General features: G+C 40.4%; 2 protein-coding genes across 2 annotated transcripts; both read left to right on the forward strand.

Annotated features, from left to right (window-relative positions):
- Positions 1-2,628: 2,628 nt before the first annotated feature.
- LOC117416120 (protein phosphatase 1B-like) lies at positions 2,629-14,940 on the forward strand. The gene is made up of 5 exons (XM_059026693.1): positions 2,629-3,931; positions 9,938-10,055; positions 11,026-11,137; positions 11,475-11,541; positions 11,623-14,940. The coding sequence occupies exons 1-5, from the start codon at positions 2,963-2,965 to the stop codon at positions 11,650-11,652; spliced, it is 1,296 nt and encodes a 431-aa protein (XP_058882676.1). The 5' UTR covers positions 2,629-2,962; the 3' UTR covers positions 11,653-14,940.
- A 2,001-nt stretch (positions 14,941-16,941) lies between these two features.
- On the forward strand, positions 16,942-26,052 carry si:dkey-202g17.3 (neutral and basic amino acid transport protein rBAT). Its single transcript, XM_059026694.1, has 10 exons — positions 16,942-17,615; positions 19,097-19,451; positions 19,890-20,063; positions 21,344-21,459; positions 22,187-22,264; positions 23,551-23,612; positions 23,832-24,021; positions 24,428-24,550; positions 24,702-24,815; positions 25,103-26,052. The coding sequence occupies exons 2-10, from the start codon at positions 19,103-19,105 to the stop codon at positions 25,463-25,465; spliced, it is 1,569 nt and encodes a 522-aa protein (XP_058882677.1). The 5' UTR covers positions 16,942-17,615; positions 19,097-19,102; the 3' UTR covers positions 25,466-26,052.
- The last annotated feature ends 154 nt before the right edge of the window (positions 26,053-26,206 follow it).

A 26,206-nucleotide genomic window follows, 5' to 3' on the forward strand; every position in this document is an offset into this window, starting at 1 on the left:
ATCGGCAGGCTGCAGGCACTTTGTTGTGTGTGAGAGTGGGGATGGTGGGTGTAGAGAGAGATGGGGAGGGGGATATAAAGAAAGGCAGATGGGAAAGGGGGAGGGGTACGGCAGCCTAGGTTGGACAGATGTTTGTTCCCTTTACTTATTATGCATCTTTATATCTGTCTTCCATCTATATATTTATTTACACTCTATTAACATTTTATGTACATTCTATATCTATATAAAAATATATGTATGAAAGGAAGTATAACAGTAGTGTACAAAAAAATGAATAAAATGAAAGAATTTAAGGTTTTTTAGGCATGTACACAGGACGTTTGAATGATTAAAAAAAGAATTTATTTTGGATAAAACGCCCTTCTTCTTGTGTAGAAAAATTATGATAATACACATTCTGTGTTTTATTATTATTATTTATTATGTCAATGCGGGGTTCAGAACCACGAAATGCAGGTCACATGGCTGGTGTGGTAACATGTCATTTTTATATTAAAAGTAGCCCCAATCCCACAGACTGAAAAATAACATGCTCATTGACAAATTAGGACTATTTATTTAGGCCTAGCAGGGCTACTAGTTTAAAAAAAGAAAACAGAGCAAAATAATCGCCAGCCACCGACAGGGAAACAGTGTCACAACAAACAAAGGCAGATTTTTTTTTTAAATAGTGTTTAAATTTTTAACTTACTTCCAAATACAAACACTTATCCCTGTTGACATTTTTTGTGTTTATTAAAGCTTTTGTTTTTATGAGCCCCAGTGAGTTCTCAGGTTAAGCGCACCTGACTATCAAAGTTCTCTTTTGTCTGAACGCTTTGGGAAGCACCAGCACTAAGCAGAGGGAGGGTGTTTAGCTCTTACACTTGTAGATACAAAATCATTCTGTAAATCTTCACCTGCTGTGCACTTCTGTATATCGGTGGCACACATGTAGTTGCAGCAAACATGTATTTTAATTGACTTCTTTTTTTTTAAGAAATATAAACCAACAACAAACAAGTCAAACACTGCTGTGTTAATTTTGTGCTACATATTTAAAAATACATTTTGTAGCACTTTGACTTCTATCAAGACTACAGATTAAGGGGGACAAATCGTTTTGAAAAGCGATGCTAAACTGTTTTGAAAGATTAGCAGCAGAGAACCTACCGGTGCGAGAGAGAGAGAGAGAGAGAGAGAGAGAGAGAGAGAGAGAGAGAGAGAGAGAGAGAGAGAGAGAGAGAGAGAGAGAGAGACAATAGACAGAAAGAAAGACAGGCAGACAGGCAGACAGACAAAGAAAGACAGAGTGACATTGACAACGCAGCTAATCAGGGAGCCAGAACCAATTCAACTAAACACCAAACAGGTCTATCCTTCAGGTCACAAGTAAACAACAGAAGTGGCTGGAAAGGCGAGGAAAAACATTGCGACACCACAATCAGTCAACACAACAGCCTAAATTCTTAATGGCCATATATTGTAAAGCAATGGCTCATTCATGCCATCCACTGGTTCATTTTATTACTGCACTATGTGTGAGTTAGTTTGTCCCAATCAGATTCAATTGTATTTATCAGTTTCTCAAACAAATTTCATTATTGAACTGTACGCCCTATTATTTGCTAATACTCCATAGTAAGTTAAAACCTGAATTCCTTCTTTCTTTAACCCTTTCATGCATTAAATTTTTTTTTTAAAATATATGGAAAACACATAATAAATATATTTTTGCATTGAAATTTTGTTTCAATTTCTGTCATTGCTTTATATGGGGACAAAATGGCATTTTCATTCTGAGGCTATCAGGTAGTTGCGTCTTCCATATGTCCCCATATATATATATATATATATATATATATATATATATATATATATATATATATATATATATATATATACATATATATACATATATATATATATAACTAGAAGAGTTTTTTTTATCCGTCGCCATACGAGGTTGCTGTGGGTGAAACGGTTCAAGTTTAAAATGATTCTTGTCTCTGTCTAAAAAAATGTTTTAATGTCTCCTCTACCAAACATGATCCACAAAATCAGCCTGTACGTCTCCACTCTGAACAGGCAACGGTTCAGTCCACAATGCTCTACTCTGATTCATGTTTGATTGATGTTATTATTATTCACATTTGCTTTTGATATCCCACCCCATTTGCCATTTCTTAATAATTTTCTCCCTGATTATATTTACAATTTTTGTTTCCCCTAATGAGATTGCACAGTTTGCTTCCTCGTTGGTTTGTGCCTTTGTGAGCTTCTGGATCCACTCTTTCATTCCCTACTAGAACTACATGGGCTACAGAACCATTGCCAACAAACACCTCGTTTCTGTGCACCACTCAGTTTTATACTGTATTTCTAAAGACCCCTGGGATGCTTGTAGCTAAATGACGATATGGAAATCATGACCTCATAAACAAACAAACACATCCATTAAAAATATTCCTAGATGGTGGGTGAGAATAGCTTCAGTCTGCAGGGTTTACTCTCTTAATCTTTGGGTATTAGCGAGGCCACAGATTAACAAAAATAAAACAGGATGGAGGGATGGAGTGAGAGAGCAAGGGCTAAAGATAGACTGGGTCAGAAAGAGAGTAACCAATCATAGCAAAGCAGGTGTGATCCAGGTGAGAGTCTGACCAGTACGCAGGTAAGCGAGGAGGGGGGAGGCAGACAGAAAGAGAAACTCTCGAACAAAGAACTGAGATAAAAGGAGAAAGACGGAAAGCCAGAATCACCTTGACAGTGACGAAGAAGAAAGGGAAAGAAGGTGATGATACCTTTCGTACTGTAAATTCAATTCGAACTTGTGAACCTTTTTTTAAGTCATGATGTACTGAATTTGAGGAGGAAATAAATAGTGTGTAAGCAAAAAGGAGAGGCAAAAAAAGTAGAAAAGACACACAGACAGGAAGATATCAGAATAAATTAGGAAGGGAAACTGAAAGCCAGACGGATGAAGTGCACAGGGGCAGACAGCTCACAGTGGGAGCGCAAGATGCCCCAGATGACCTCCTTCATGAGGCTGCTGGCCCGGGAGACAGAGAAGATGGTGTCCTTCTTCTTCAAGGGAGGACCCGAGGCTGAGGAGGAGGAAGGGCTGGACCGCGTCTACTTGGACCGGCCGGTGCTGGACAAGGAGACTGGCGGGGGGGGCGCGCACGGGGGGCTGCGCTATGCTCTGGCCAGCATGCAAGGCTGGCGGGCACAGATGGAGGATGCCCACTCGTGTGTGGCTGAGCTGCCAGGAGAGCTGTCCGACTGGTGCTTCTTTGCCGTTTACGATGGGCATGCTGGCTCCAAAGTGGCCCAATACTGTTCCCACCACTTACTGGAGCACATCTTAAAATCTGGAAGGGTGAAGCAAGGGGGGGACCCGGAGACTGTGAAGAACAGCATCCGGGATGCCTTTCTGACCATCGACAGCTACATGCACCGCCTGACGAAGTACCGGGGCTGGGACAACAGTGGTTCGACCGCCGTGGCCATCATACTTTCCCCTGAGCATATTTATTTCATCAACTGCGGCGATTCCCGGGCGGTTCTTTGCCGCGACGGAGAGGTGTGTTTCTACACCGAAGATCACAAGCCGTTTAACCCTGGGGAGAGGGAGAGGATTCAGAACGCAGGCGGGACGGTGACCCTGCAGAGGGTGAACGGTTCGCTGGCTGTGTCCCGGGCGCTGGGCGATTTTGATTTCAAGGAGGTGGAGTGGCGGCCCCCTACCGAACAGTTGGTTTCTCCCGAGCCGGAGGTGTATGAGGTGGCTCGTTCTCCTGGGGATGAGTTTTTGGTGCTGGCCTGCGATGGAGTCTGGGACATCATCAGTAACGAGGGTCTGTGCGCCTTCATTAGGAACCGGCTCCAGGTTTGCAGTGATCTGAAGGACGTGTGCACTCAGATCATTGATACATGCCTGTACAAGGTGGGTGCATGTCTTAACCAGTCATATGAGATATGTCTACAGCTATGGCCAAAAGCTTTTCATCACCTATTGAATTATATACCGCTTTGTAGTTTTCTATATACTGACAAAAACTGAAAAATGTGACATTTTGCAATCTAACATGAAATACTGTAGTACTATTATGTCTTGAGGTAGACTTTTGCGATACCATTTTGTAGTTTCGTTGACTACATGATTTTAAATAAAATATCTAAATTATGTTCATATTTTTTTAATTATCTCTCAATCCTAAAATTCTAGGTAATGCAAAACTTTTGTCCAGAGCTGTACAGGGACTTGATTGAAGTCTATAAAATTATAAATGGTACAAATAAAGTTAACCCAAGACACTACTTTAAGGTTATTACAGAGATTAGAGCAATACAGCACTAATGGAAGCTCAGTAAAATGAAGTAGAGAACAGAAGTTAGGAAGCACTTTTTTACACAGAGTTATAAATGCATGGAATAGCCTACCAGGTGAAGTAGTTGGGTCTAAGAGAATGGTGTGCTAACAAGAGATGAGCCTTGATGGGCTGAATGCCCTTTTCTCGTTCCCAAACTTTTCTCGTTCCCAAACTTAAATTCTTATGTTCTACAGTGACGAGAGAATTTTCCTTGAATCTGGAAGTCATGGAATTCTGGATTTGACATGCCTGAAAAACAATTATAATTTTGAAACAGTAAAGTAACATAGGAGGCACTTTTTTACACAGAGAATTGTGAGGATCTGGAACCAACTCCCCAGTAATGTTGTTGAAGCTGACACCCTGGGATCCTTCAAGAAGCTGCTTGATGAGATTCTGGGATCAATAAGCTACTAACAACCAAACGAGCAAGATGGGCCGAATGGCCTCCTCTCGTTTGTAAACTTTCTTATGTTCTTATGTTCTTATAATAGTATACTCTATCTATATGTTCCTTTTAGATTATCAGTAGACAGCAATATTGATTGGTGAAGACCACCCATTGCTTTATAGGTAAAATGTATGTGGATGGTTTCACAGACCCTGAATAGGACTAATATACGTATGGCTGGTTTCACAGACACCGATTAGCATGAATTCTGGACTATCTTACCTGAGGCTAGTGAAACCAGTCATTAACAACAGACCTGTAAGTTGAAATTTATGGCTGAGGCTAACAGTTTTGTTTAATGTATTATTTGTATGAACTGCATACATAAGCTGAAATCTAAGTTCATGTGTAGAATTTAAACTTGTAATGTAATGTAGAAAAGCATTTGACCTTTGCCTCTTTTGAACGCTAGACAGTTAACTAAGTGAATTAGGAGCAATGGCATCAAGCCAGCTGTTGGCTTGCATTAAATAGATGTTTGCCGTGCGTCACTTTTAAAGCTTAACCTAAGTATACCTTAACCTAGTATACTTCAGTAGCTCCTACATTTGAAATTACAGCTTTACTACTGTTGTAGTACATGGAGCAGCTGGCAGTATTATATAATACATGACCACACAGTGTGAGTACACGTCACTGTGCAATGCTGCGTTTTTATTGTCCTATGAACGGATTATGTAATTATTGGATGCATGGATGGGTATGGTGCTCTGAAGAAATTACTTGGATTCAGATGAGGTTTCTTATTAATAAATTCATGGTATTATACAGTTTTCCGTAAAATAAACCACTCGTCTTTTGAAGTATTTGTTTCTTCATTGAAAAACCTTTGTGAAACCTGTTAATTGTCAGGTTTCGAATTCTCAATGTGACAACAGGTTGCTATAACCAAGTAAACATCCCCTGTAACCCTTCGCTTATTAATTTTAATGTAATTATTCAATTATATATTTATCTTTCATGTAACCCCCCCCAAAAAAAAGTTAATAACTTCACTCTTTCAAATAGAGAGTACTGTTTTAATTTTCTTCAGTGTTCTCTCCTTAATGGTACACTTTTCCAATAAGGATCTAACGGGGCTCCCTACGCGAGTGTTAGACCTTATAGAGAAATGTGATGATCATGTACACCAAGTGGACCAGCAACTGGAATGAGAGAGTTTTATAGCTCTAAGTGATGAGTAATTGGGAGTTATGTGATGTTGAATGATGTGCTTAGTGAAATATGTATAGGTAAAAATGTCAAGTGGAAACGACTGAGTGTAGAAAAGATAAGTTCAAAGACATGGTTCTGTCAGATGTATTATATCAAGAGAATATATATGTGCTGATCTATATTCAACTCATTGGTATATATCGTAAGGTGATGGCTGGGTGATAAGCACAGTGACCTATTTGACAGAAATTGGTTTATGACCCATTTCATAAGAACAGACTAAAGGAAATAGTTATTTTAAACTATATATTTTCAGTATAAATATACAAACACCTCCAGATATCCTACCCACCCTCTGAAGGAGTCGTATACCATCGCCTCTCAGCAGAAAACAGGTAACCTGGCCATTATCTTAAATCTGCAGTTTAATGCTAGTGACTGCCTTACATTTATTCAACTTCTGTTACATTTAGTTATGCAAGTTTGTGCTTTGTAATCAAATACACGTAATATTGTTAAGTTTTAATGCTGAGTCATTGGAATCTGATAATGACAATTACAGAATTAATGTTGTAATTATAAGAAACTGAACCACAACCCTACGGCACGATCAACCCCCGGCTTATGTCTTTGATGCCTGTGCTCCTGTTACACTGAAGTCAGGCTGCTCACACGAGCAAACCAGGCGACATACAAGGATTGTGGGTATACCTTTCATCTTTGACCTCCAGGTCAAGGTCACAAAATACAAGGTCAATCTTCTGTTTCCACAAGAAGAGTAGAACCAGTGATCTAATTCAGCCCTGCAATCCGATTAGCTGGGCTCCTTCAATGTGGTGCTTCATGGAGAACTAAATTTCTGAGAACAATGACTTAGGAAAGCAATCTTGAGCAAGGGTATACAGGGCTGTCTAGGAACTTCAGCTACAGCATAGCACTGTGACCCGATTGGTTTTCCATCACCTACATTTTTAGGATTGAGACTATATGAACATAATCTTTTATTCAACATCATGTAATCAAAGAAACTACCAAATGATATCACCACAGAACCTAAACCTCTGGATAGGAGAGGATCCCTCATGTCCTTTGTGTTCATCACCTGCAACATTAAGGCACATTTTGACAGGATGTAAAGTGGCTCTTAGCCAAGGACGGTTTACTTGGCGCCATGACCAGGTGCTGCGATGTTTGGCCTTAGCATTTGAAGACAAGCGTAACATGACCAATAAGTTGTCACCTGTTCCATCAAAACATTACACACAAAAGACAACATTCCTCCGCCCAGGAGAGCAACCACCAAGAAAAGGTGTTAAAACCAATCCTCGCCCAGGACAACTGGAAGCTGCTAGAGACTGGAAAATGCTGGCAGATGTTGGTCAACGGCTTATTTTTCCACCTGAGATTGCCACCACTAACCTTCGACCAGATATTGTCTTGTGGTCTGGATCAGCACGCCTTGTTCACCTGGTAGAGTTAACAGTGCCATGGGAGGATGCTGTAGATGAGGCGTATGAGAGGAAGAAACTGCGGTATGCTGAACTAGCCACTGAAGCGGAACAGCGAGGATGGAGAGTTCGGGTTTACCCAGTGGAAGTGGGTTGTCGAGGATTTGTGGCACACTCTACAACCCGGTTTCTCAGAGACGTCGGATTCAGTGGCCAAGAGTTGCGTCGCACAGTGAAGAACTTATCTGAAGCAGCAGAGAGGAGCAGCAACTGGCTGTGGTTGAGACGGAAAGATTCTGTGCTGGGGATCTCAAGCACAATAGAAAGAACGAAACGCTGATGTACAGGTAAGTAAGCTGGGCTGAGTTGAGTGGGGGACGGAGGGGGGTGATGCTGGGACGCCAGAATCACCGTCGAGCCCTCTTGAGGTGTCGTGGGCTAGTCGACGAAACACTGAGGATGGAAGGTGCCCACTTGAAAACCCCAGAGATGTACCCTACTTAGCTCAATCCAGACGGTTGTCATGCTGATGCGCTGGGGAGGCCGCACTGTGGTTGATCCCCGGAGCCAGCATCGCAGCCGTTGTGTGTGCTGATGCGCCAGGGAGGCAAAATAAGCTGATCCCTGGAGCCAGCATTACACTTCAGCCATTAACACCAGACAGAAGGATATCTACATCATCATATGGAAGGAAACGTAAATGGGTGGAGACACATATGGATCACATTAGTTTACTGTAAAGCTACGTCTTAGTTGGTGCTTATCTTGGCGAGAGCCGAGTTCAAATCAGCATGAAGTTTTAACATCTACTCTCGTGTAATGGAAATCACAAAAGTCTACCGGAAGCCATAATAGTAGTACAGTATTTCATGTTAGATTTCGAAAAAAATCTATTTTTGTCAAGTTTTTCGTTAAGTATATGGTTACCATTATTCAACAGGTTTCATTCGACTTTATTAATCAAAATGATTAATCAGTAATGTTGTTGAAGCTGACACCCTGGGATCCTTCAAGAAGCTGCTATAGGTTTCTTATAAAGCCTTAGTAACATGTTTACCTAAACTAGCATGCAACATACTCCTACAATAAGAACTATTGTATTAATACTACATTTTTTAGGTTTGTCTGTGTATCGATGCTAATTCGTTTAGGTGGCTGAAGTATGTGACCAAATGACTTCTTGAATTTTAAAACTGTGCTTACTGATATCCCTGAAATAGTAATCATACCCTCTTTAAATTCATACAACAGACAACCCTAAGTCTAAACCTAACTCTAAACCCTAACCCTAGCACTTTTCTGATACAACTGTGTACTTACATATAGTATGCTTTTTAAATGGAATCAAGGTAAACAGTTAACGGAATGCAGTGTGCTCTTGTTGTCATGAAATCTCAATTTACTATGTAACGTTTTAATATGAAGTAATCCTTTCTTCCAGGAAAACTATTGATCGCATTTAATTAGGTAAAGTAGCTGCTAATTAAGCTCTCGAGCCTCATGAAATGCAACAACCTTCATATAAACCCTTGCTATATCTGTATAGCAATGGTTGCTAAACTTAGCTAAATTTTGGATTGCATGTATTGCCACTGGCACTCTTAGCAAGTAATGATTATATAACTTTGGAAATATGAATTCACTATAGTAACCAATCTCTGAGATACAAGGCTTTGAGAGTTTGACAGGTCAACTTAATAATAATAATAATAGTACATTTTATTTATATAGCACTTTTCATTTAAAAATCACAAAGCATCTCACAAAGCAGCATAAAAACAGACATTTCAATAGACAAACAAGAAGAAAAACAAATAATTTACAGAAAGCCAATCGAAAGAAGTAAGTTTTAAGATTAGATTTAAAAACATCAACTGGGTCACAATTTGGAACAGGGCGTTCCATAGGCGTGGGGCTAAAGAGCAGAAAGCCCAATCACCCATAATGCGCAGATGAGTCCTAGGCACAGACAAAAAGAACATTGTTACCAGATCTCAGTTTTCGTTTTGGTATGTGATACTGAAGGAGATCCCTAAGATATGCCTTGAGAACGTAAGGATTTATAAGTTAGTAATAAAACCTTAAAATCAATCCTATATTTGACTGGCAGCCAGTGGAGAGAAGCAAGGACAGGAGATATATGCTCATGTTTCTTGGTCTTAGTGCGAATACGGGCAGCACTATTCTGAACATATTGTAACCTGTTGATAACCTTAGAGGAGATACCTGCAAAAAGAGCATTACAGTAATCCAATCTTGATGAAATAAAGGCATGTGTAAGCTTTTCTGCATCAGTCATAGATAATGAGGATCGAAGTCTAGCAATGTTCCAAAGGTGGAAGAAAGACAGGATATAGGGCTAAGGCTTTGTGCATACCTCCTTGCTTACATATAATACAAGAATAGTAGCAGTGGTTCATAGGGAAACTACAGTAATGTTTTTAATAATGTTCCCTTGCAAATGAATACTGGCTGATAAGGTTCTTCTTGATTCTAATCCTGTGTACGCCCTCTCACACCCCCAGGGTAGTCATGACAACATGAGCATCATCCTGATCTGCTTCCCTGGCGCCCCCAAGGTGTCACAAGAGGCACTGCAGCGTGAGGCTGAGCTGGAGGAAGTGCTGCAAAGCAGAGTGGCAGGTAATAAAGAAACTCTGCACTGAGTTTTCTGTTGCTAACATCCGAACATTCGTTGTGGGTTAAAGTTATGTTTTTATTTTGATTGTAATAGAATAATCGCTCTCAGCAACCACACAGTGCAGAGAAGCAATCAAACAGGCAAACAGAATGATTGGGTATATAGACAAAAGTATAGAGTACAAATCCAAGGAGGTTATGATGAGGTTGTATAATACACTAGTGAGACCGCAACAAGGACATTGTGGCCCTGGAGAGAGTCCAGCGAAGAGCAACCAGGCTAATCCCAGGGATGAAAGGATTGGACTGCGAAGACAGGCTGAAAGAACTGAATCTAATTAGCCTGAAACAAAGAAGAATTGGTTGGGGAGGGCATGATTAAAGTCTTTAACAAGCTTTCATACAGTAGTCAACCCAAACCAATCCTTTAAGTGCAGCACAGAAACCAGGACCAGAGGACACAGAAATTAAGTGAAGATAGACTACGGACAGAGGGAAGGAGACACTTCTTCACACAGAGAGTGGTGAGGGTGTGGAATGGGCTGCCTAGTCATGTTGTTGAAGGAGACACTTCACACAGAGTGGTGAGGGTGTGGAATGGGCTGCCTAGTCATGTTGTTGAAGGAGACTCTTCTTCACACAGGGAGTGGTGAGGGGATGGAAGGGGCTGCCTAGTCATGTCGTTGAAGGAGACACTTCTTCACACAGAGAGTGGTGAGGGGATGGAATGGGCTCCCTAGTCATGTTGAGGCAGGCAGAATCACTTGGATCCTTTAAGACCCAGCTTGACAAAGTTCTGAGATCAATCAGCTATGAGGAACTGAATAAGCTTAGATGGGCCAAATGGCCTCCTCTCGTTCGTACATTTCCTTCTTTTTTTCTGTTTTTAAAGTGACTTTTGATCAAACTGCAAGTTAGAATAGGAGGGAAACCCCGCTCTTGCAGTGAGTATTGTGTTGTGTGTTTGTCACAGAAATCTTCGAGGAGTGGCAGGAGGAAGGTGTGCCTGACCTGATCCATGTGATGAAAAACCTGCAATCTGAGATAATCCCAGGACTGCCACCAGGGGGCGGGCTGGCCAGCAAGTGAGTGAGGGGGGTGACTTAGGGGACTGTGCTGAAATACCTGGGGCTTCCACTGAGGAGAGATCAGAATGGAAGCAGGGAGGGAGAGATGGAAAGGGGAATCGGGAAACAGGAGAGAGAGGGGTGAGGAAGTGGAGCGAGAGTAGGGAAGGAGAATCGGGAAGAGAGGGAGTGAAGAGAGAAGAGGGGAGGGAGATAGATAAAGGTGAACAGGGAATGGTGGGATGGAATGGAGGAAGCCTTATTTGGGACAAGTGTAATAAGAGGAAGAAAGAAATAGGAAAGAGGTGACAAAAAATGTACAGAAAGGCTTATGTTTTCCTCTGTTCCTTCGCAGGAGGGACACTGTTATTTCTGCGTATTACAAGCTGAGAGCGGAGAAGAGCGTACTTGGAGAGTCCATGGTGAGCTGATTTTTAACATTTTCTCAAAAAAAGAAATAAAAGTAGTTAAAAAAATACATTAAAAAAATGTTTTATTTTCAGAATATCAACGTTTCAGACGATTCCGGCTAATAGCCTGTTTCTGTGGAAACAGAATGCCAGCGTGTAACGTCTCCATGGAAACACCTCCCTCACCTGCCCGCAATCTTCCTGAACCCAGTCTGAAAAGCCAGCCAATCACAAGCTAGCATGGACTATATGTCCATCAATACATGGACAAAAATAATTTGTTTTAAAATATGTAGGGTTATAAAAGATGCACAATCCAAAATGGCTATTGTAGTGCTATCTTCAACCAGTTTGAGATTAAAATCAAATGTTTGTTCCCCCTTAAATTTGTATGATGTATGCAATCTTGGTTCTGAGTGATTCTTCTAGCAATTATTAAAATACTGTGCTTTTGAATTTTTTTAGATATGTCTACTGTATGTTAAGGTTTTGCTCTACAGTTCTATCTGCCTGTCCTAGATATATGGGTAACACTTTATATTAAGTGTCTCCAATTACTGTGTATGTACATAGTACTGTAGTTACTTAGTAAAAACATGTGTACTTGCACATAATTACAATGTTATTATGCATAGTTACAATGTACTTACTGGATACATTTTTTGCATGCTATAACCTCAACCCGAACCTTAACCCTTTTCTGATGCAACTGTGTACTTACATATATGGTGCAAAAAGATCTACAAATCAAACTATACATAATGACATCGCAATTATGTGTAAATGTACTTACTAAGTGACTACTATGTAAATACACAGCAATTAGAGACACAATTATAAAGTGTTACTGAATGCAGTTGGTAAGCTAATGATGTTCTTCTTCTTATTAATTAATTAGTCATTTAGCAGACACTTTTATCCAAAGCGACTTACAGAGACTAGGGGTGGGGAACTATGCATCACAACTGCTGCTGCAGAGTCACTTAGGACCTTATTTGTTTTATGTCTCATCCGAAGGACGGAGCACAAGGAGTTTAAGTCACTTTCTCAGGGTCACACACAGTGAGTCAATGGCTCAGCTGGGATCTGAACTGGGAACCTCCTGGTAGCAAGCCCTTTTCTTTAACCACTGAACCACCAAGCCTACATCTTATGGATGGCATCTTTTTAAAATCTACATTAATATTTAACCTGGAAAATTTATATGGTTTACTATAGATCTCTACAGAGTATGACTGTATTGTATGTAATCTGTATTTGGTGTTGTTTTTATTATTTAAGGTGTAAACAGCTTCACATTCCATTTTAATAGTTCTTTCCCGTAAGTTATACTTTTTTTTCAACTGTCACCTTTCTACGTTTAGCAATATTCGTTCCATTTCCATTTACACAAACCAAGATGGACAATATAGAGAACAACTCACTCAACGAAAAAGTAAAACTAACATTCCTCGATCAAACTGCTCATGCAACTAACAAATTAACCCGAAAACATACTAAATTAATTCAATTTCTGAGGTCTTTGATTTTAATTGAAACGTTTAGTTTAAACGTTTACTCTTGACATCTATGATTGTCTCTACATACAGGTTTCTTGGAAGCTGAAGGTAGAAATACAGATGAACTACGGCAGATAATCACTTCCAGTTCCTGTAGGTCACATGATTGCAGTCATATTGACTTGAATCATAGGAAGTGATTTGGTACCAGGAAGCAGCATTCTACCCTCCTTCCCTCCCCTTACTAAATTATAGGACAGCTAAATTATAGGACAGCCAGAGATTAGTAGAATCTGGAAAGGTAGGGGTCTGTGCCCCTATGATTTTGTTATTTGTATAGCTTCGTATTACAAAACAGGGATAAAAAAAATCATCATATTAAAATACAAACTTTAGTTTACATAGATACTTGCATACATAGAGCATAGAAGGACATTTGAAGCTGTGTACCTTTAGATTCTGTGTTGCCTTATTATCTGTTGAATGGACCCTTATGGAAATGTTAAATTAATTATTAAAACGTGTTTAACTTCCACTGTTACGAATATTCTTAGTGAAGGGTAGTGTACTGTAGCATTTTCGACGGCCAGAATTTACATTAGTGTATAAACTACAGGTGTACATTCCATATCAAACCAATTTTCTATTTTTTTTTTTTATTTTGGAAAGGGTCTGAAAACGCTTTTTGTGTTAAAAACACTTTCTTATCAAAGATTTTGATAAAGTCCAGGACCTTATTTGTCAAACTGACAAACAAAAACAACAGGTGCTGAATATTTAAAGGCCCATTTACGTTTTGGCTTGTTCAGTTTAATTCAAACAGAGAGCAGTTTGTTTAAAAACATATAGGAAAGTCCTAGATGAACTCAGTCCACTTCAGTTTGCTTTAGCTGAACGGAACTGAGACCATCGGTCAGTTTGGCATTTGAAATGAAAATGTGAAAAAATATTTCCAAATGAACTAGATTTATCTGGAAACAACCCATATGTCAAAAGGCCTTTAGTCCATTTTGTTCCCAGTTTTATTAACAGTACAGTCCATTTTTTAAAAGGATAGGTCATCTGAAAGAGGTTCACTAATTATACACATTACCTTACAAAAAATATCTTCCGTTACGATAAAAGCAAGCCCTAGCTTATTTTAGTTATAGTTCCTAAAAATCGTCTTCTATGAGAAGATAAACATCCTAATAAGATGTCTTGAACGTTGGATTTTAAAGATGTTCCATTGTTCGCTTTGACTTTTTACAGCAAGGATACAGTTAGACGGACTTTCACAGACCCTGATCAACACTAACCTTGGACTGCTCAATGTTAATTTAAGTAGGGTAATCCAAGATTAGAGCTAATCATTAGATTTGAGTCTTTGTCATCAAAAACACCCAAATCATGACCAAAAACGTTTGATCACACATTACTATAAAGGTTCTATTGAGGTTTCTGGTCTCATTGGAAAACGCTATAACAGTGGTGGTCAACCCTGGTCCTGGAGTGCCACAGGGTCTTCTGGTTTTCGTTCCACCCGAGTTCTCAATTACTTAATTGAACCAATTATATTTTTAATTGGTCAACACTAAACATTTGTCCAGGTCTTTAGCTTTTGAGTATTTAAAGATACCCATAAAACCTGCAGGACTGTGGCTCTCCAGGACCAGGGTTAGCCACCCCTGCACTATAAAATGGGCTAATCATTTCAAACATTGGACCAAAAAAACAAAGAGGTCACTTGTTTGCCTGTGAATGCTTGTTTTTGGTTACTGTCAAGCTGTCGTGTTGCAAAGCGTTACCTAAGATATCAGACAATTAGAGGCATCTGAAATTCATCATCTTCTCCTCCATTTCCTACTTTGTATTAATTCTTACCTTGAAAATATATTATTACACAATAAAGATTTCTTCTTGATGTTCCAAAGTCTAAGGCCACACTACCCCTCTCCTCCCAGTCCCTCAGCTCTAACCACTAGGCCACACTGTTCCCCCGACTACACCACATGCAATACAAACCAGTGAAGAAAACCACCCATCCTTTCACAGATGTAAACATTGAGTTTTATTATTTGCACTTTTTGAAGAGATCAATACGATTACTACAGAGTTAGCTAGATTTAGTAGGTTTTGAGTATGGTTTGACAAGTCACATTGCTGCATGATTTGAATGGAATGAGAAAGAGTGGTCAGCAGGCCTGAATCTGGATACACAAACAGGCCTGAGATTGTGCACTTAATAGTAAACTGCGAGTTCAGACAATTAATGAGACGCAGACTGGGATTGAAATACAGTAATTATCTTCAGGGTTTGAAATTCCTGATCTGGGTGAAGTTTCGTTTGCTGTACAGTGGCTGTCTGCAGAAGGCTAAAAGATAAACCACAAGACAGTTTGTAGAAAGGTATTTACAGTGGCTAAAAAATATGAGGACCAGGCCACCCAAGTGACCCGCATTTCGTGGGTCAGACCCCCACATTGACATTGAAACCCGCAGACACTCGACAGTCATTGTACAACCCACAAAATAAAACTTAGAACTGAAGAAAAAACGAGTGATGTAAAAAACTGATGTTTGTCATAATCAACGTATGATTGTATGTACACTCAATTCATGGATGGGTTTTTAAGTAAATTAACCAAAGCTGCTGTTTTCTTTAATTTATTCGAAATGCAATTGTAAAAATTTAGATCAGATTAATTATTGTCCAAAATGTTCTCGAAGAAAGCAGACAATGTGTTGGGCATTATTGTTGAAATGGAACGTCTGTCTTGGCAGGTACCATTGCAGAAATGGAAAACAAATAACCCGCCCAAATGCCCCAAATGTTGGGAGCCATGATCTCTTCTTGGCTTTTCATCTTTTATGTGGCTTTGCTGTTGGCCATCTTGATTAGGTCTTGAGAAACCCTGCTACACGAGGAATATGGTAAGAGGAATGTACTGTAATTTTTTTTTGTTATAAATTTGGAATCGCCAATTATTCAACTCAGGAGAGACAAAGACAAACAATCACGTCCTCCAAAACGTGTGCCGCCAGCCACAGGGGTTGCTGGTGCGCAGTGAGCCAAGGATTCCCCAGCCGACCTAAACCCTCCCTGCCCGGGCAGTGCTTGGCCAATTGTGCGCCGCCCCCTGGGAACTCCCGGCCACAGTCGTCAGTGGCATAGCCTGGATTCGAACTGCCGATCTCCAAGCTATAGGGTGCATCCTGCACTCCGGGTGAAGTTCCTTTATCGGATGCGTCACTCGGGAGCCCCGAACGTACTGTAATTTGACACAGTTATTGAGTTTCAGAAGCTCTGTGTCTTTTGCTTGTCTGTCCCCTAAAACAACCTTGAAAGTGGGTCTAATCTCTGGACTTTTAATTATCTAAATGCAGTAGGGATTTAGTAGAGCCTTACAATGATCAATCTCACCCTAATGAGCATTAGGCTTGAGGAAAGAAACCTGTAAAAGATTGCAGGGCTGATGCTAAATGATGTTCAGGGCTATACCCCCTAATCAGCCTGCCTGTTATAGCCTAGCCTGGACTGTAAATCCATATCACTTGATTCCTGCTTGAGTCCTGCTTTGTGCTTAGCAAATCTAGTACTGGAAAATAATGTAGCATGTATACTGTCACCATGAATTAAATAGAGCCCCTTGCCTTCTAGTTCATCAATTCTGACATATAGAACACATTGCCTTACTTTCAGTCCCTAAGCTTTCACCACTAGGCTCTAAGTCTCCGCTCTAAACACTATGCTACTCTGCTTCCAACCTTCCCAGTCACTTACATCTCTTTTCTACTGTACAATCAGGCCGGCCAAGAGGAGCCTGGCTGTTTTTCCCACTGCAGAGCCCTAGCCGTGCAACTGACGTCACGCTCAATGAACGTGTCGCATCGCAAAATCAGTCACCACACCCCTGGCCCTGCTCAGCTCCGAGCCAGAGTCAGATGTGTTGTGAGGCCAGAGTTTCACGGTTTGGTTTGTCCTCGGCTCGACAAATAAGCAGCAGATATGCCAGTGGAAAAAGGGAATTGGATACAATCTCCAGGCCAAACTGCTTTCCAATCCCTCAGCTATAACATGTCTGGTTGAGTGAAAGTATTTCTTCACTGCACATGTATTAATTCCAGAGGGACAGTCAGTCTCTTATTATATGTTTTTATTCACTGCAGCGGCAAAGAAACGGTTTGGTACTGAGGGGCAATTGCATAGTGGCAGATAAAATAGAATGAAGCTGCCATTGGAAAAATGGAACCACATTGGCAATATTTTCAGACACCCCAATGGTGAAGAATGATTTAACACACTGTTGGTAATCCACTGCAGGTCTACACAGTCTCACACCCTATCAGGATCACTGTGCAGGACCCTTCCCCGGTGAATTTCTTTGTTTTTGCTTTGTGTGGCTGGTATCTCCCTCATTATACATGTGAATGTGTCGGGGGAGTGTGGAGGCTTTTCACAGAACTGTGCGAGATGTTGGTGTGAACCACACCCAGCCTGCTCACTGATAGCCACTTTAAAGAAAGGAAGAATGTGGAAGACAGCACAGAAATAAAGAAAGAAAGAAAGAAAAAAAGAAAGAAAGAAAGAAAGAAACCCTGTCTAAAGTAAGTCAAATTAATTTTTGATTCCTTGTAATAGTTGATAGCTGCACGTATAATTAGAAAACTCACAACTATATTAGTTATTTAGCAGATGCTTTTATCCAAAGCGACAAACAAATACTAGGGGGTTTCAGTGCTTTATTTCATAGCAAAGATCTAACAGAATATCTGTCACAAACTGAACATGTATAATTCGTTTGTAAATGTTTGCAGTTTCAAAAGTTCTAACGTAATTGTTTCTGTAAATCTTATCTTTAGGCAGTATGATTCATCCATATATTTGTCATTTTAATTGGTGTAGAACTCCAGAAAGAAATTGCTTTCTGGTGTGAAGCAAATATACAGATTCAGCTTTGAGCACTTAACTTTTGGAGTGCCTTTGCAATCTCATTTCTTGTATCTTCTTTTCCTTAATTATTTATGGAAATGATTCTCTATATAAAGTTTTGTTTAAAAATAACTCCCTTTGCATGGTGTAGGTTTAAAAACACAACCATGTGTGTCGTTGGAGATATATAAGCATACCATTTTTTTTTTTTTAATTCTCAAACTCTGAATAAATTGTATAGAAAAGCTTCTCAACTCTTTGACATACCGTTCCCTTTACAAGTCCAGCTTCCTAAAGGGATGTCCCACCTCCTCAAATTGCATTATATTGGTCCTCACTGGGTTGTAAAATATGAGTAGCACCATCATGCATTGAGGGGAGAGATTTTAACAAAGTTATATTTTGTTGCCTTAAGGCCACAGCATGTGGTAAAGGGTTAAAATTAAAAATAATAATAATAAATAATAAACACGTAAATGTCATCTCCTGTTCTGGATAATGAAAATATTTAAAAATACAGTACAAGAAATTATTAGACGACTAGCTAAGTTTGGATGTATGTATTACTGTGCAGTTACTGCACAAGAATATCCCTTGCTTTTTATGTATTACTTGTTAACCCATTAAGTGAATAATTCCTTTTCTCCTTATTATACTGGAACTCAGCCCATCTTCCATGCAAGGGTGCTTAAGTATCCAGCATTAGAAACTCACCTACATTTTTGCTATCTGGTTCTGTTGCCTGGTGAAAACGTTATAGTTTGTATGTACCAAACACTTACATAAGTGTTTTGTTTTGTACTGACAGGTTGGATCTGGTTATTCAAATTGTCAGTTTCCTCCTTGTGATACTTGAGTCACTCTCAACTTTTTGTTCAAAGAACCATTTGAACAAAAAGCACTCAATTCCTTGTGTACTGTTAAGGGTTAAAGCCCTTAGGTGGACCAGAATAGTCAATGTTGTCTCAGAGTTGGTTATATTAAGTCTGGCATGGGGATGTTTAAAATCGCTAGTATCACAGCAATCCCTCTACTGAAACCACACCCTTGTCCCTCCCCTAAGTCACCTTTCTTCTTGTGGGAACTAGACCCAACCACAGGAGCCTACACAGGAGCCTGTAGGCTGTTAACTAAGAAAGCTGGTTCCTCTTGACAGGAGAAGATGGTTTTGAAGGGTGACCAGGAGGCAGCAGCTGCTCTGTCTGTGAGCAGGCGGTACTGTGAGAGGGAGCCTCTCCTGGGCTCTGTCTCCGCTCTGCTGTGGGCACCGCTGGGACAGGAGGAGCTGCGATCCCAGGCAGGGGGGCCCAGGTGGCGGGCGCTGCGCTGCAGTCTGCTCACACTCTTCTGGCTTGCCTGCCTGGCGATGCTGGGCACAGCCACCACCATCATTGTTCAAACCCCACGCCCAGTGCCACCCCGCCTGCACTGGTGGCAGAAGGATCTGTTCTACCAGATCGAACCCTCTCTCTTCCTAGATACCAACCAGGATGGTATTGGAGACATCAATGGTGAGTCTTCTTTCCTGTTGCATGTCAGGACTGAATCTTCCATGCAATATTAAAAATGCTTTTCAGTCGACTCCACAACTGTGCAATATCTGTATAATCCACAATCCACTAGCTCAACAGAATTTGATTGATTTGATACTCTGTGGTTCTGAGCTGATGACTCAAAATCCTATTTAATATTGCACAGCTGTGGATCTGTTTTTCTGTTGTAGGGTTGGAGTTGGGATTCAAGTTGTCACCTTTGTGGAACGTTGTCCAAAAAATGTAAGATTTGATACAGTTCTGTGGAGTTGAGAATTTTTATTTTCCCAGGTACAACATATTGCTACAAACTCTCAACAGTATATCAAGCGATCCCAGTCCAAACCTGGTTTCGAGCCACAGAAATCATGTTCTGAATATTCACAGTATTGGATGTTCTCCTCTGGGTGCTGGCAGGTATCCGGGCTGGCCTGCCATACCTGCAGTCTCTGAGGGTGGGGGCTCTGATCCTGGGGCCCTTCTTCTCAAGCCTCGGGGGATCCGGCTCTCCTCCCAACCTCACCCGAATAAACCAGACCGTGGGATCCATTGAGGACTTTGAGGCACTTATTGCCCACAGCAACTCCCTGGGTGAGAATTACTCACAGAGACATTTTGATAGATTTGATAGACCTGTCTAACCTCTTTTGAAGTCAGAGAACAGGTTTGATAAGGATGAAGGGGCAACCAGGTTTTTTCAGAAAAAGTGCTCTTACCAGCGTAAATGGAACCAATCGTTTGGTACAGTAAGTGGAAGTATGTATACATTTTATTTACCGTTGTAGATCAACTCATATAGAAATTTTCTGAATATTCATAATATTGGAAGGTCTCCTCTGGGTGTTGGCAGGTATCTGGCAGGTATTTGTTGAAAGTCCAGCCAAAAAAAAAAACAAAAAAACGTTTAAACATTTAGAATTTCTCTTAAACATTTGTCAAAGGTACAGTGTGCATGTCAAATGTAGAGGTCAGCTGTAGAATGTGTGCAGGGTACGGTTATTTATTCAATTACTCAAGTCTTTTCCACATAAACATCAGTGTTGTACACATGTAGTCGCATCCACATTGATGTTGTAGATCATAAAAAATATGTTATAGTTTAAACGTTAAATCGTGACGTTTTTAAACATTTAGGAACTGAAACAAACCTCATTGCAGTTCATTGCAATAGTAGGCAGTGTGGTCCAGTGGTTAAAGTCCAGGGCTTGGAACCAGATGGTCACCGGTTCAAATCCCACCTCTGCCACTGCCTGAATCACTGTACTACCCTAAGCAAGTCACTTAACCTCCTTGTGCTCCATCCTGCGGATGAGATGTTAAATCAATGTCCTATTGTAAGTGATTTTGCATATAATGCACGCCTAGCTCTGTAAAGCGCTTTGTGGTGGTGGTCCACTATGAAAGGCGCTATATATTAATATATATATATATATATATATATATATATATATATATATATATATATATATATATATATTATAATTATTACCTTATGCCAGTGTAAACGACTATTGGTTCCCCTAAATATCTGTAGGGGGAACCAATATTTGAGGGGAAAATATATTCTCAGACACAGGGTCACATCTTTAATGTTGTGTTTGGTATAAGAAACAATCTGTTTATATAAATATAGTGGCTTCTCAATACAGTTTCACAGTATTCTCACAATGAGTGTGCTTAAAATGTATACATGGGACAGCAAATCATTGGACTGTGAAGTTACAATTGAAGCCTTGTTGTGGTGTTGTATCAGTTGGATTACCCTCTCTCTCTCTCTTTCTCTCTCTCTCTCTCTCTCTCTCTCTCTCTCTCTCTCTCTTCTCTCTCTCTCTCTCTCTCTCTCTCTCTCTCTCTCTCTCTCTCTCTCTCAGGAATTCAGATTTTGCTAGATCTCTGCAGTGTTACACTATGGCACCCTGAAACCTTCAACACCTCCAGTAATCACACTCTGTCTGACCCAAACACCAGCCACCTGGGAACAGTGAAGGTAGAAATCTGGGATTTATCTTAAAGAGGAAATGGCTTCAGATTATATTTTCATAGTTCTTTTTTTCTTTCCCACTTAACCTTTCATGAGCATGTGTACCAATGAGTATGCATGCAGTCAGGGGTTAATTTGGAAGAGGGATAGCAGTTGTGTTTATACACCTGTGGGTTTTGTGTCTCATTGTTGGTGTTGGTAGCTGCATGCTGACCTTTGCCAAGCCATGTTTTAACATAATCTTCACCTTTGAACAATACCAGTAGTGGGCCAACAAATCTGATCAACAGGAAGCGACAAGTGCTAGTTTTTGGTATTTTGCCATTTGAGTAGTGAAAAAAGTGAGTAATTTTTTTACTCGTAGACGTCGCATCCTAACCATTCCAGAACACATTCAATTCACGGAACAGAAACACGTTTTTTTATTGCACATGTTACGTACATGGAATTCTTTCTTTGCAACAAAAATATATAGCTTGTTTTCATATGGTTCATCATTTGCAAACTGTATAATTCTCGCTTGTCAAACAAAAAGGAACCAGATCTGAGATCCGGTATGTGGTGCGAATCGGCACAAACGAGCCCTTGCATATAGTTATCACCATGTCATCTAGCACCAATGACTGCAATAACTTGAGTACATTTTGATGTGTTAAGAATATTGTTTTCAATTCTTACTCTGTAAAATGGCACTGGAGGTAATCAAGGGGGTTGGAATGGGTTATTTTCTCAGAGCGCCCTGCAGTTTTGGTTGGAGCAGGGAGTGGCTGGATTCAGGATCTGTGACACAGAAACCATCAACTCAGAGCAGGTAGGTAAACTGCTGTGATGCACGCTCTACAGTAGCGTATGTATTTATTCTTTAGCCTATTAAGTGCCATTGTCCTCATTTGAGGACAGAATACTTTGACATTTTTTTGAGCATTTTTAACTGGTTATCTACCTGTTATCTCTCTAACTTATTATGATAACTTACTAGAGTTTTGTTAACCGCAAAAGTTAAGTCTAAATTTAACTGGCCCTTGAGATGCTTTTATGGCTCCTCAAAATAAAATAAGAAACTTAAAATGATGACTGTTTTCCTCCCCACAGTGATGATAAAGCTCCATTTTCTATGTGTTGAGCTTCATAGCCGGCGTGAGATTTCACTGCTCTGAATACGGGCACGTCTAACCTGACTATCCTCAAAACAGGATGCAGCAGTTTGACGCCAAAACTAAGGCTTTAAATATTTTTCTGTGAAAAAATATTTATTCAGAATGTATCAAATGGCATAAATATCGCTTGTGTTCTGATGATCTTTTCAAAGAAAAATGTATTTGGTACTTAATGGATTAATATGATACTATTCTGCCTGCTATGGGGTATTGGGTTTCAAGCTTCAAAATGTTTATCAGTTCCTTAAACATTCAAAAGACAGTCAGATACCATCCCATAATTTTATTCAGTGTGTTATTCGTTTGCTTTTTGTTAAGGTATAGCCATATTGTTGATGCTGAATCATTGCGGTCCTTTAAGACTAGACTTTGATAGGATTTTAAGATTGACAGACTGCTGGGAGCCAGAGGGGCATTGATGTAACACTTTACATTAAGTGTCCCTAAGTACAGTATATTCACATAGTAATTACTCATTAACTACAGCTGCAATTACTCGTAATTACATTGTAATTATGCATTGTTTTTAATGTACTGGATGTGTACATCCTGTTAACGGTATATGTAAGTACACAATTGTACAGTAAAACCACACAATTGTGTACTTACATATACTGTTAACATGATTTTCAACATTAAGTACATTGTAACAATGCATAATTACACTGTAATCATGAGTAATTACACATGTCGTTACTGAGTAATTACTATGTAAATACACTAATTAGGGACAATAATGTGCTACCGGCATTGATAAGTTGAATAGCCTCCTCTAATGTTGAAATTCTTATCTACGTCACACTTACATTTTATATATATGGTACAGTCTCTCAAGAACCACTTTGGAAACTCAGACAGGACATTCTTTAGCAACGAGGGTATCAGAATCTAGGGGTTTGTGATGGTAGTAAAGGTTTATAATGCATTTCTTGCTTTGTAGGCCCTAGAGGAATGGCAAGCGGTGATTAAAGTCTACGGCTCGAAGGAGGATGAGAATGAAAGGTAGTGCTGGTGAGATTCACTCACCAAGTTCTCTATTTTGGTTTTTATTGTAAAACGATTGTTCCGCTAATACAGGATTGGCCAAAGTTGACCCTTCCACTTCTGGTCTTTGTTCCAGGACCGTGATTGGACACCCCTGGTCTAATATATACTTTTTTGAAACAAGACGTACGTCTCATTCTCCAGTTAATGTTTTAATAAAGGTTTTACCTGTTCCAGGATCCTGATTGTCTCGTCAGTGAATGCTGATTCTCAATGGCAGGATGCTGATATTGTGAAACGCTCCCTCGCCGATCTCTTCACCCGCCCCCTCCTGCCTCCCTCGAGGGGAAACCTCTCCGCACAGGAAGTGGCCGACGCGGTGGAGCAAGCGCTACTCACACCGCCAGAGGCGTGGCCTAGCTGGACGGTGAGTGACCCCTATTACAAAAAACAAGACTCCGTGTAGAGCAAGGGTTAGAGCATAAGCCAGGGTTCAACAATAAATACTCTAAACCAGCTTTCATTCACAAGACATTCATTTTTGCTACATTTTTGGGCATTGTACTATACTATATAATCCTCAAATTAATGCTACCCTTGAATAAACAGTGCACTGATGTCTTAGTAGTGTAACAGGGCGGAGGCTGGGTACGAACGGACAACCCTGCACACCACAGGCGAGTATTGGGTTCGTCTGCATTCCTGGTCATAGTTCTTTTAACCTCATCTCACCAACAGGGGATAGGACAGAATGAGTACCGGCAGCGTATCATACAACACTGCCTGTTCCAGTAGCTGTAGAGGATCATCTTCCTGGGTTTGTTGTTTTCCAGCTGGGGGGTCCCAAGGTGGGCCACTTGGGTGAACTGCCACGCCTCTTCAGTGTCCTCACCTTCACCCTGCCCGGGACGCCGTTCCTTTACTACGGGGACGAGATCGGCCTTCATGAGCAGCAGGTAAGCTCAAAACACCAGCCTGCCGCTCGGGAACAGCATATCATTTTTAATACATCTGTAGAAATATGCATTCTGAGAATGGTGGGAATTTGAATATAAATTGAATGAAGCAGCGGTAGCATTAAAACTGGTCTCTCTTCGTCTACCACAGAACAACTCTGTGACGGAGCTGCTTCCCATGAGGTGGGGATCATATCAAATCCCTGGGATTGCGCGACATCCCACAGGATCCCCCGGAGGGGCTGAGACACAGATTTCGGTCGAGGTAAGTGGAACGGATTGGTGTTGGAAACTAAATGGGTCTTGGTGTGGGTCTTTACTGATACCCTTTGCTTGCTGTATTCCTCTTTATCCCTGATTGATCATTGTCTGTTCTGCATCGGTGGCTGCCAAGGTTGTGAGTGCGATGAAACAGTCAACAAGAGACAGTTCTTAGTGGGATTTATTTTCCTAGTAAAACGTTTAATAATGAACTATTACAAAACACCCCCCCCCCCCTCAAAAGTAAAAACCTACTAGTGGGTTTAAAACTACCCTCTGTTTTCCCACCAGGCTGAGCTGAAGGAGAAGCGCTCAGTTCTTAAGCTCTTCAAATCTCTAAGCCAGGCCAGGGCTCTGGAAGTGGCCCTGCAGTGTGGGAATTTCACTCTGCTCCCCTCCAGCACCACTGCTCCCTCCCCAGTGCTGGCTTTTCTGCGCTCCTGGGAGTGCGTCCACTTCCTCATCCTGCTCAACTTTGGCCACCAGGAGGCAGCACTGACAGACCACTGGACTTCCGGCCTGCCCACGCAGGGCGCCATAGTGGTCAGCTCCAGACTGGACCGTCAGGGAGCCGTAGCACTGGACACTCTGCGGCTGCAGCCACGAGAGGCCTTGGTGGTCAAGCTTTTTGATACCAACTACAATAGGTCCTAGAGCTCATTCCACTACACAGAACTTCACAGGGGCTAGATTGAAAATTCCTCTTTCATTTAGGTTAAAGTAACCCTCTTAAAAGTATACCACAGTAAAAGCACAGCACAGTGTAATAAAGCATAGTGAATGCATGGTAAAGCTGAGGTAAACATTCTAAAATAACAGATAAGTATGGTAAACCATATTAATAAATGCAGCATTAGGATTCTCCAAACAAACTCAAAGCTAGACTGAGGCATATTTATACAATTCTCATATTTAAAAGCATCATAAAATAGTAAAGAAGTATGAAAGACTGATATTTACTGATGTTTTAGGAGCAGTGGTATGTTACATGATCAATTTCAGTAACAGAGAATTACATTACAGTTTATTACTTAATTCAAAAACAAAAGGGACAGCCTTCATGTAATTTACCTTCTAAAACTATACAACTGGCTGCAAATGCCAACCAAGGTATTATTATTTTGTTTAGAAATATAATTCCTAACCCGAGTTCTTTTAAATAAATAAAATAAAGTTTGTGATTTTAATGTGTGTAAAGTACAGAGATAAATAACAAATAAAATATTCTTTCTATTCCAGAATCTCTCTCCTTAGTTTTCTTTTTTTTATTTAAACAGCTTTGTTAAACAATGGACTAGTACAACAACAATCTGTGCACGTTTCTTTATGTCTCACAAAATCTTACCAACAAATACCATCGTGCTGAAGAGCCTTCCCTGTCTTCTTAACCCTGTG

Source organism: Acipenser ruthenus, chromosome 7 (assembly GCF_902713425.1).
Source record: "Acipenser ruthenus chromosome 7, fAciRut3.2 maternal haplotype, whole genome shotgun sequence".
NCBI classification, from domain to species: Eukaryota; Metazoa; Chordata; class Actinopteri; order Acipenseriformes; family Acipenseridae; genus Acipenser; species Acipenser ruthenus.